The following is a 12,224-nucleotide window of genomic DNA, read 5'->3' as shown; positions in this document are numbered from 1 at the left end:
AGCCTGGTTCTGCACTAATAGGGTTATAAGAGAACGTGACTGGAATAAATTACACCTGATGATGTAGAGCTGTAAGATATTGATCAACACGCGTACACGTTAGTGAGGGTCGTGTGGCGTAACGCAGGATGTTTGGTAGCGTGCGTAGTCCAGTGGTTAGCGATCTTGCCTCTGGAACTAGAAGCCCCGGGTTCGATCCCGGCTGTGTCGCTCACACGACATGCACGCTATGCCATGGTCCACTGTTCATTGTGCTTGTCGAAAAGAGCTAGGGGAATTTCCCCGATACAATGAACCTGTAAATACTGTACATAGTGTCTGTCTTCTCTGTTACGACCAGTGGAAGATTAGCTCATCTGTTCATTGAGTTCATTTAAGCTAAACTGGTTCGAGATCACGTTCCTTTCCTTTCGGCCCAGAACCCAGTGGTCCCGGATTGGAATCCCCTAACGCCACTAATGTTGTGCCCTTGGAAAAGGAACTTCACACTATTTTCGTCACTACACCCAGGTGTAAAAAACGGGTACATGACTTTGGTTGGGGAGGTAAAAGGTGGTGAAAGGAGATGGATGGGCTCCGCTTTCATATACCGCACCCGAAACTACCCATAGGGTTTCATAGAAAGACTATGGCACTACCTTTTACCATTTCAAGCTTCTGTTCTCTGTAAGTGGTACTTAAAAAAGAAGCTATAAAAACGTGAGTGCTAGTGCCACACTGTCCTTGTCTGTTTAAAAGCGAAACAATATGAAATTGAAAACAAAGCACGCTTACAAATTAATCCGGAATGTGTCTACGTAGTGACGGAGCCCCTGTGATGAAAAAAGAAAAGAAATGTAGGCACTCCTGCGTTGTTAGGCTGATATGTCTAAATTATGGATACTTTTTATAAAAGCGCTTGCTCGTATGATATCTGGTCATTTGACGAAGGTTGTAAAACGCGCCCCCAAGCGACATGTGGTAAAAATGCACATAAAATGTTTGTGAAATAGCATATTCGGTGTGGGTGCCCGCAGGTCATTAAGATAACTAAAAGGCAAGATGCCAAAGCAGATTACGACTGGAAATACGTGTATAATTGTCCAATCTTGTATTTCCGAATAATTCGCCCCTCTAAAAACATCCAAACCTAGAGGGTTGAACAAAGTTCCTTCCAATATCTACCGGGTAACAAAAAGATAATGGGAGCATGCATGAACAGACAAGTGTTATATAGCACAGACAGAATTTGAGGGTATGCATACCATAAAGCGTTAGTAAAGGACCGTTTTTTTTCATACTTCACGAATAAAAGATATTTTTACGTATGCTTGAAGGCATGCTTAAAAATTGGATTTCGTGCAGTGATATATACAATGGATAGGTTTTAACTTGGTTTATCAATCAATATAATCAGAGAGAGAGAGAGAGAACAATATAGGTATGCTAGGTATGGCTAAACATAAATACAATAACATATCACAACTGCGAAACGCGAATAAGTAACCACATACGGCACCTGTCTGGCATTATGAGATTAATAGATTCAAGAGCTGCACACAGCGAATCACACAGCACCCTATCACACACACCGCAATTTATATCTATTTGACATTATAGCCTTTACCTAAGCTAACATCAGAACATTTTCCGCTGTGTGACTTTGACACGAAAGTAGTGTTTACATTTACGTGTTCCCTGTTTGGAGAGTAGGCTGTTAGGCGTATTGATAGATGATTTCCGTGGGTGTAAATAGTCTCTCGGGAGGCGAGGGTAACGGTAGGTCAGGGTTCTGTCAACAACTACAGTTGACTCAAGGCTTGAATGAAACATACAAGAAACGTGCTTGCAATCTAAACTCGGGAGGTACTTTAATGAGAAGAGTTAAAGATATATTTTGAGCAAAAAATAGAGAGCTTGTGTTCTATCTATCAAGTTGTATCAGTCTGAACAAGCTAGTAAGTATTTTCCCCCACGTAGCCCTGTCAAACATTGCTTTTTGTAATTTCTCATATTATATTCCAGTATCTCTAACGAAAGTGTCAGTAAATGTCAAACGTCTGCAAATTAAAGCGTTCGTATTTTAGGTGATGAAGCTATTTTGATTGGTGGTTGTGGTTTATTGTCTAATTTTACTCTTCGTTTGTTTCGTAGGGTGGTGCTGTATGAGAAAGTATTCTTTCTATCTCAGGTTACTTATTTCAGTGACGGTAAGGTTAAGTTTGGCCTTTTCATAACTTGACTTACTCTCAATAAATACATTATTCGACAGTCAGAATTGCTGAACCAGGACAGAAACAAGCTATGAATACGACATATTTATGACTACAGAATCATTGACATGCCTCGATGTTCAGGAGTTGTGCGATCTATGATAGTCAGGCCTGTTGACTGGTGGTTTATTCCACGAAGCATCAATACGATGGGCTTTCCATTCGGCTCTTGTCGTGCACAACCACCACTTGTCATTCAGCACCAAGGACAGCATTTCCATACTCAAGGCTAATGAAGGGCGGTTTATGTCACGGAGCCTCAGTAATGCCTCTCCAAGATGAGCTTTCCATTCGACACTTGCCATGCACAACCACCACTTGTAATTCAGGACCAAGGACAGCCTTTCAACACTTCAAGTCTAAGGAAGGGATGTTTATTTCATGGAGCCTCCGTTATGCCACTCCAAGACGGGCTTTCCATTTAACACCTGTCATGCACAACCACCCCTTGTAGGTCAGGACCAAGGACAGTCTTTCAATACACAAGCCTACTAAAGGGCGGATTATTCCAGGGAGCCCCAGTAATGGCACTCCAAGATGGGCTTTCCATTCGACACTCGCCACCCACAACAATCACTTATACTTCAGCACCAAGGACTTCATGCATTAGAGGGACCTTCTAAAAAAATACAGACTTTGCTATTGATAAATTCACGATGCCTTGCATTGTAAATGGTGTTTTATTTGATAACCTTTGTTGCAGCCGGTAATAACGTTGATGTGATCTACTAATAATATACCGAGCATACAAGTCTAATGAAACCCATACTTTGACCTTTTACCCGTGCGTCATAGTTAATTACTGTAGCAACCTCTAGACCCTTCGCCTTTCCATCAGACGTATTTCTCCGCCCCTCAAAAGGCAAATCCTGTATCTAACTGGGGTTGCGGTAAATGCCATTTTATAGCCAGCAATATTTGATTGAGCGAGGTTCAAACAGGCCAACGAGCACCCACGTTTTAATATCCGTCAAGCTCGCAAAATGCATGCGCTGATGTTATTTGCGAGGTAACCTCCAATTAAATGTCACCTATAATTGTATGAAGGTGACGGAAAAATGATTAACTCGATCAACTCCGCGACCAGTCAACATTTCACCTACGGAGTGACGCTTCACCTATGGTAAGTAACCTTTCCGATTGAATACAAGGACATTGTATGAATTGGATTCATGAAGTGCTGCTACCCTTTTTAACCGTCCTCTCGAGATTTTCACCACGTTCTTTCAAGATATTCACCTTTCTGATAGGATACAATGCCAAGGAATGGCTTGGACTTATTTTTGAGTGTTGCTAGCCTTTTTTGAAGTGTTCTCTCAAGAGCTTGCGCTGCAACTGAGAAAACTCGAGGTCGTACTTAGCAAGTCATTGGGGGTGACCTTGCGCCTTTAGATACCTCATGAAAGCTCTTGTGTCTCAATAAAGTAGGAATGGCTGTGGTAAAATTAGAGTGCCGCATCTTGGCTTAAGAGTCCTCCATATTATTATCTCCATGAAAAATGGAGATATAGATTTGGGTGTGTCTGTGTGTGTGTCTATTTGTCTGTTTGTCAGTTTGTGTTTCCGCACTACTGTAGTCAGCATAACTCAAGAACCTCTCGATGGATTATGATGATTTTGGGCCCCCTGGTATGTGAACTTGGTACTGCAGCAGAACTTCCGTTTTTGTATCTTCTGACCTGGACGTGCTATGGTCTTGATTTTTGGGTGGCTGATAGCTTGTGATGTAATAACAAGTAATGTAGGTTTGGGCCCCCTAGTTTTACATCAGTATGCATTGGTACGTGCACGTATACAGGTCTTTTATCTTAGAGTGGTTAAAGTGCCTACCTCCAAGAACTTGGGTAATTGATATGACTACCAGGATGGCATGCTCTATCTAGAAAGTGTACACACTTGGCAAGGCCTTAGATTGAAGGGCCATCTATATTTCACAGAGTGAGGGTTTTCACTGTAAACCCCTTACGACCAGAGAAAGCTCAGGAGCATAGACTCTAACCGATTGAACTAACTAATGGGAGGGCTGGATAACAGGAGTGAATGCTCTAGCTAGAGTTTAGATAACGAAATGGTTTTATAATGAAAGTCGATGAAGGCATTGAATTTTTCATAGCTTGAAAGTTCATCTGTGTTGGTGGAAATTATTCTGTCACAACTACGAGGGATAGTCAAAAAGTGATGCAAGTGGATTTTTTACAAGCTCATTTTTCATCGAATTAGTTAAACATTTGCACAAAGGTAAAGGAACATATCGCCTTAAAACTGAATAGTCTCATTTTGTCGTTTATATTTTTATGAGTGACTGAGTTGATTTCAAGGGAAAACGGGACGTATCCAAATTTTCGACTTCGCCTTGAAAGAGGTTGTTGCTGTTCAGTCGAACGTTTGAGCGAATCTCATATATCCTCTTCGTAATGGGAGTTCTAGAGCGACCCTGCTATTCAATTGACTTCTTCAGTTGCTTTTATAAGTCAGGGAGTAGCCATTACGGTGACATTAAAGCTACAGCATTGATGCCTTCATACATATAAAGCTACCAAACCCCTTGGTAATAAAGAAAAAGGTTTACGAAAGCTTGCCGAGGGGTAGGTGGGCATCAAGTAGGCTTCTGTTGTCGGAGAAATGGCAGGTAGATGGATATTTTGGTGACGCATGTGGATGAACCTTCCAGCCACCCACGTCTTGAGACTAGGATCTTAGTCTCAAGGTAGATTTCCGCTTTGTAAGTCAGGCCATGTTGACACGAGTATATGGTTGACATCCACTGGTAACCCCAAAACTGATGCGAGCGTGCAAAGAAATGGTTCAAAAATATTGGCTTCATCATTAAATCTAAGTGGTCAGGAATGTTGAACAAATGATTAGCACAGAGTATAGAACACTGGACAATAGATTTTCAATTTTGTTCTTTCACATTTCTTGTGTTCTTTGGAATTAAATTTGGTATTCTGCGGTATTAATATCCGTTTTACAATTTTTTTTCAATTAACAGCAAGTATTTGCTTTGAACGTTTTACAGTACGATCGAGACCTTTTTTTTTTAAACGGACAAAAATGAATGCGCGCGCGGAAGCCATCCATATGTTCAAATCAACATAGCCTTAGGATGACGCCTACTCACACATCCTGTCGGTTTGATTGATTGGTGACTTTATGTTGGCTACATCTGCCTTTTTCATTTCTCACCTTAGGCCGTGGTCGCTCTTTGAGCACCGTACCTCGTTCAAAACCTGGCTGCATATCAAAAACTAGCTTGCCGACAGATGATCGCATTCAGCGATGGCTTTTATCTCAAACGTTGGGCTGAGGACTTATCTTCAATCCAACGCTCATACATTTTTGTAATAAGGGCATGTATCTGTATCTGTATCTATATAGCCGGTATAACCGCCATTCGGCGTAACACACCAGCTTACGTATAATGTATATATCATGTAGTTGTGACCAAATAAGTGCAATTTTTAAGCCAGTAGAATTCTACTTGTCGACGATCGCATGCAGATCCTATGCCATCTTCCAATTCAATTTGGTGCACGTTGTTGTTCTTATTGCACTTATATACATTGAGCTGAATACAATATTAAAATATCATTACATTTTTAACAATATGCATAATGATACAATTTTGCCACTACAAGGGTATCCAAATATAATCGTTTACGACGCCGAATATTCGTTTGCAAATTACCTCTCAGGAATAGTGACTGAAGCGGAAATGAAGTTGTCACTTAATTTGTCGCCAACATTCGTATCAGATGTTTCAGCCCACAATCCTATTAATATATTGCTGTCACGGTGGTTAATGACTTGAAACGGGTTTGAAAAATTGGTTGCATGAACAAGCTGACACTGATTATATATACTTCCACGGAGGAAGTCAAATATTAGCCACGCTCTACACATAACCGAGCATCAAAATGAACCCAGAAAATGAGTAAGAAGGCTTACAAGGAAATAAGGTATTCAATTCTAGCTGGGCATTATTAGTTTTTTTTTTCAATTATGAAAAAATCAATATGTAAAATGACACCGTAAAATAAAGTAAAAGAACTAAAGGAAAATGTTTAAAATCCCTTACAGCCCCTTCTCATTTTCAACTTTGTGTGTTCCTATACGTTTACCGCTTTTAATTTGTCATCCAAAGACAGAGCTAGACCAATATGTGGAGCCAAGTGACACATAAAAACTAGCTTTCCGATGTTAATAATTTCGGAACCGTAACCTCTTTAGTATGTTCTAGTACTTTATTTGTCACATGGCAACAGTGATAAATTTCTCACGTATATTAATTCATGTATACCTTGTTATTTTTGTTATTCACTTTGTAGTGCCTACTGGCACATAATTCAGTAAGTTTCCTTGAATATATATAAACAGGTATACAGGGGTTGCTAGGCCTTTTACTATCTATGTATGCATGCCGCTGCTTATTAAATATGCGTACTATGGCCTGGGGCACATATAAACTATCTATGTGCGTCAGAAGGATTTGTCGACCTATAAAACGGAATAGAATTATTCAGTTTATTGTTAAGATAAAAAAAGGGATGAATGAAGGTTGATTAAGCACCAACGTTGTGAACCAAAAAGGAAATGAATTGTCCAACACCTACCTTTACACTGTGGAGATCCAAGCCAAGAGGCAGCCAGAGGCAAGCACACAATCCTGGAGCTCATTGTACAGAGTAGGCAGTGGAAGGCCCGTGGGTTTTGCTGAGGTTTTCACCGTAACGGTCTTTCGCTCCAGGCACTGAAGTCTGGTATAATTGAAAAGCCACCCATGCCGCACAGTGTTGTTTGTGTGCGCCGTAAGGCAGCAGCTAGAACCTTCACCAAGACGCCACCGGGGATCCGGCAATCAAGAAGCATTAGTGAAAAGGTCAACGGGCCATCGCGCATCCCAAATGAACACAAGACTCAAGAGACGACACTAGAATGGACGAATCTGGCTGTTCAAGGCGCGTCTTGAGGGCTTCAAACATTCGAGTGCTTGACGACACCCGCCGAGAGAAAGAGCAGCCAGCCATGTCGCCGCGTGACGGTTGTGAAAGACTAATGAAGTTTGGTCACGGAGTAAATTTGGAAACTCTCAGCTACGTCATGTATATTTGATTTTCAATTTCCGAGCGGCCGAGTAATCCTCTTCACCGTGCAGAGCTCATCACGAAGGCCGCTCACCTGTGTATTTCTCCCACAGACTGTGAAATGGAACAACGGTTACGGTTGTATTGGTAAGCAGGCAGGTGGGTGTGAGGACGAAAAGCGTTAAAACACCGTCTGGACGGTAACATATCCATGCCGCGCTGCCTTTCGTGATCATTCTCGGTGATAAAAACATCGTTTGGCGGTGATATGGAGGGCAACGTCTGGGAAAGGAATGTTTTCGTGTCGCGTCCACCATAGAAAAAACAGAGGGAAAGCACCTGTGTTTCTTCAACAGCGATGTACCAAGGTTCGGAGTGATAATAATTTCTTTCTTCGCCGGGAGGCAGACTTTTCCTCTGAGATCCAGCCTTGCTTAGAGACGCACAAAGGTCCATTTCAACTAGTCACGACTACCTTTGGTGGAAAGGCTTACAGTTGATACTCGCGGGATAGTCTCAGTAGTACAGACCGAGTGGACGGTTGAACCATGCCGCTGAGGAAGCTCCGGTTCCGGGAGGAGTTCAGCCCGAGTCGCCGGTGGTCTGAGCCGTCCTTTCTGCCGGAGGAACCCGAACCAATACCTTTTGAGTTTGCCGACACCTGGAAACCCCCAAGAGAGCCACAGCCGGTGAGATGAGATCCGTTCTACGTATAATACATAATTATAGATACGAGGGGTGATCAATAATTTCTCAGTCTGACCCAGAAATAAGGTGCACAACTCAAATTTCGGGACATGATTATAAAATATAAATATTTTTTTAACAACGACTACCAAAATTCAAATCATTGTGAGAATTACTTTTCAGGTGACATCCAGTAACGTTAGGTAAGATAGAGAAGGCGGGAAAAACATGGAAAATTGAGCTGCGACCTGAGGTGTGCGGGCCAGCTTGCTATCTTAATTGTTCTACTGACAGTCTGATACCCACTTATTTCCAGTTGAAATACCTGGAATGCTGGCATTGAAGATTCTGACAATGCCTTCTTCGATTTCATGGCATGAGGAACACGACCCACACCGCTCTGATCCCTGTTCACCCTTGTTTTTCTCGCCAATTACTTACCGATTTTCAAAATGACATCAACTTGCAAATAATGAACACAATGAATTGAAATTTGGGTATATTGATAAAAGACTTCATAGCATATAATTATGCCCCAAAATTTGAACTGTGTGTGTTGTTTCTGTGTAAGGCTGAGAAATTATTGATCAATCGTCGTATATACAGCAGAACTGGTGGCCATAAATGGAAACTATATGTCCCTGCGTGACCAAAGGTTCTGGTAGGATTCATTTGTGCGATCAATATATATATAAAAAAACCTACCAAAAAATAAGGGCGTCCTGGGACGGTTGTGGATATGTCATACAACAGCCCGCTGTCTTTTAATATTGAAAATGGCGTAAATCCTTGCCGACGGTCAGTTTTTGTCAAATCCCCGCTGAAAAAAAAAACGTACGACGAATTTGATGAAGTATTTCCCGAATCACATGCAAGACAAATTCATGAATCTGTAAAACGCCGTAAAAGCATTATTAATGGGATTTTTCTAGGCCCTCTAAAAGTATGTATGTTTATGTATGTATGAGAAATCGTATTTTCTGCTGCATGAGCTGCCTGCAGGTCTCCCAATCATAACAATTCCCCAGTGTTCCGTTCTTAGCACGAACCTGTTCCAGTGATCCTGCCATGATAGTCATAAAGTAAAACAACATCTCAACACCTAGTTAAATAGAGTTTAAGGCAAGCGGGACGTGTAATGTAAATTTAAGCGTCAAGGATACGTTGTCGTAGGTATCTACATTGTATAGCGTAATATTTTCTTAACTCCAAGTCCTGTTTCCTTCTTGTATGTCTCATCAAGATTCCACCTCACATCTGTATGATATACCTAATTACACTTCTATACATTGTTGTAGATCAACCAGAATGGGTGGGGGAGTGTCCATCTTATTACACGAGAGCATGCAATTCATAGAACGTAAAGATCTTGCTATACAAGCAGAAAATGGACAAATTGAATCAATGTTTATAGAAATCCCCGCATCTTCATTGACAACGGCAAAGAGCCTTATAATAGGCTGCATTTATCGGCCCCCAAATTCGGATATAAAAACATTCATAAGTGACCTTACCCTGACCTTAGATGCTATCGATAAAGAAGGCAAAAACTGTTATTTGATTGGCGATTTCAATCTTGATCTTCTAAAAAGTGAAAATCACTCATTAACTGCGGACTTCCTTAATACTTTGTATTCGTGTAGTTATTTTCCAACTATCACTAAACCGTCAAGAATAACAAAAACCTCAGCGACATTGATAGATAACATATTGACGAATTCTTTAACGAGCCCATGCACATCAGGTCTCCTTGTTACAGATATATCTGATCATCTTCCAATATTCCACATTATAGAACATGTATGTAATAGAGACAAGAAAATTGAATATGAAAAACGCAAGTGCAGGAAATTCAATAGAAAAAATATTGATAGTTTTAAACATGTTTTATCCGAGGAAACTTGGGATTGTGTACAAAACAACACAAATGCAAATTCTGCTTATTGTGACTTCATGCAAATTTTTAATTCACACTTTGACACATGTTTCCCCCTATCAAACTCTACAGCAAAGCAAAATCTAGGCATCGACAAGCCTTGGTTTACTACAGGTCTCCGCAAGTCCTCTAAAATGAAAAATAGACTCTACAAGAAATATTTAAAAAATCCTACACCAACAAAACTGCATAGTTACAAATCGTACAGAAACAAATTCAACAGGCTGATTCGAAATTGCAAAAGGAAATATTACCAAGACCAATTTACAGCTGCATCCACTAACATACGAAAAACCTGGAAACTAATTAATGAAATTATGAACAGGAAAAAGGCAACTAATATTCTTCCGAATAAATTTATTGATGGGGAATTGGAGGTATCTGATCCAAAAGCCATAGTAGACAAATTTAATGATTTTTTTGTAAACATTGGCCCCTCTCTTGCAAAAGAAATTGATGAAACAGATATTTCTCCTGAGTCATACCTTTTAAATTCGTACCCACCTATAAGCTCTTTTGAAGAACCCACCGCAACGGAAATCCATGACATAATTATGAATTTAAAAAACGCAGCTCCTGGCCAAGACGAAATAAGTGCCTTGCTGTTAAAACAGATTGTTCCCGAAATTCTAGAGCCAATAACACATGTTTTTAAGACTTCTCTGAGAAACGGAGAAGTGCCAGCAGACCTTAAAATAGCCAAAGTTATACCATTGTACAAAGCCGGAGATCCGTGTGTTTTCACCAATTATCGTCCAATATCAATCTTACCGGCCTTCTCAAAAATCTTGGAAAAATTAGTTTATAAACGGATTGTGAATCACCTTGAAATCAATCATATATTATATGCGCATCAATATGGATTTCGAAAAAAATACTCGACATATATGGCACTCTTGCAACTTGTTGACAAAATCACCACATCCTTAGAAAATAACGAATACACGATAGGAATATTTCTTGACCTTTCCAAAGCATTCGATACAGTAGATCACAACATACTTCTCAACAAACTATTCACCTATGGATTTACCGACTCTGCCCTTCGTTGGCTAAAAGACTACTTAACTAACAGAAAACAGTTCGTCTCTAATAGAAATAATATTTCCTCCCAAAATGTCTTAACATGTGGCGTACCACAAGGATCCATTCTTGGTCCCCTCTTGTTTTTAATTTATGTTAACGACTTGGCATCAGTATCAAATAAATTATTTGCTCTGTTATTTGCAGATGATACAAACTTATTTATGTCCCACAAAAATTTTGACACGTTAGTAACATCTATGAATAATGAATTGTATAAGATAAATCAATGGTTTAAGGCAAATAAATTGTCCCTTAACGTGAATAAAACTAATTTTATTATCTTTGTAGGAAGGAACAAGAAATACGATAAAGAAAAGGCTAGGATCTATATTAATGACAATGCTATCAATCAAGTAAGTCACACCCGTTTTTTAGGCGTAATTATAGACGAGAAACTTTCATGGAAGAACCAAATTGATTTTGTTTGCAAAAAAATTTCCAAAAACATAGGCATCATTAGAAAAGTCAAATCTTTGCTGTCACGAAACATATTTATGGTTCTTTATTACAGTTTGATTTACCCTTATCTAACTTATTGCAACATAATTTGGGGTAGTACGTACACAACATCCATCAATCCTGTTTACCTCCTTCAAAAGCGCTTTGTACGAATAGCAGCCAATGCGTCATTCACAGCACACACAGCAGCTCTGTTTCGTGATTTAAATGTTATGACTGTATTTGACATTAATAAATTTCAAATTGCCTTATTTGTCCATAAAATTGTCCATAATAGCTCTTCCCTACCTGAACAATACAAAGGTCTTTTAAATTTCAACTCAGATATCCATCACCACTATACGAGACAACATAATCTTTTAAGATCAATTATGACAAAAACTACTCAAAAACAACATACAATAATGTTTAGAGGCCCCACCGTATGGAACAATCTCAGCCAAATTCTACAGTCCTGCTCGTCTTTACCTAGTTTCAAAAAACTTTTAAAGATAGATATCATAGAACATCCAAGTATTACTTTCTCCTGATTTGTTTGTTTTCCTTGTTTTCCACTTTTCCTTTGGTATCTGATGACAAAATAATTCATATGATTGTTATTTTTGTATAATTTTGACCTATTTCTTGATAAATTGTTATTCATTATAATACTTATTATGTTTACAACTCAAAATTTACTTTGTAGTTCCTCTTCTTTTCATTTGTTTCATTGATTTATGT

General features: G+C 39.5%; 1 protein-coding gene across 2 annotated transcripts in view; it reads left to right on the top strand.

Annotated features, from left to right (window-relative positions):
* Nucleotides 1-12,224, top strand: part of LOC136423155 (short transient receptor potential channel 1-like) — a 40,466-nt gene that overhangs the window by 937 nt on the left and 27,305 nt on the right. Inside the window, exon 1 of one of the 2 annotated variants that reach the window (XM_066411202.1) lies at nucleotides 7,778-8,025. The exons of the other annotated variant lie outside the window; for it this stretch is intronic. Within the exon in view, the coding sequence (XP_066267299.1) occupies nucleotides 7,885-8,025 (141 nt within the window). The 5' untranslated portion in view covers nucleotides 7,778-7,884. Of the gene's footprint in view, nucleotides 1-7,777; nucleotides 8,026-12,224 lie in introns of those variants that run through there. 2 annotated transcript variants of the gene reach the window in all.

This window comes from Branchiostoma lanceolatum, chromosome 17 (assembly GCF_035083965.1).
Source record: "Branchiostoma lanceolatum isolate klBraLanc5 chromosome 17, klBraLanc5.hap2, whole genome shotgun sequence".
Taxonomy (NCBI): Eukaryota; Metazoa; Chordata; class Leptocardii; order Amphioxiformes; family Branchiostomatidae; genus Branchiostoma; species Branchiostoma lanceolatum.
Note: the sequence above shows the minus strand (reverse complement) of the source record. Positions and strands in the feature narration are given on the sequence as shown.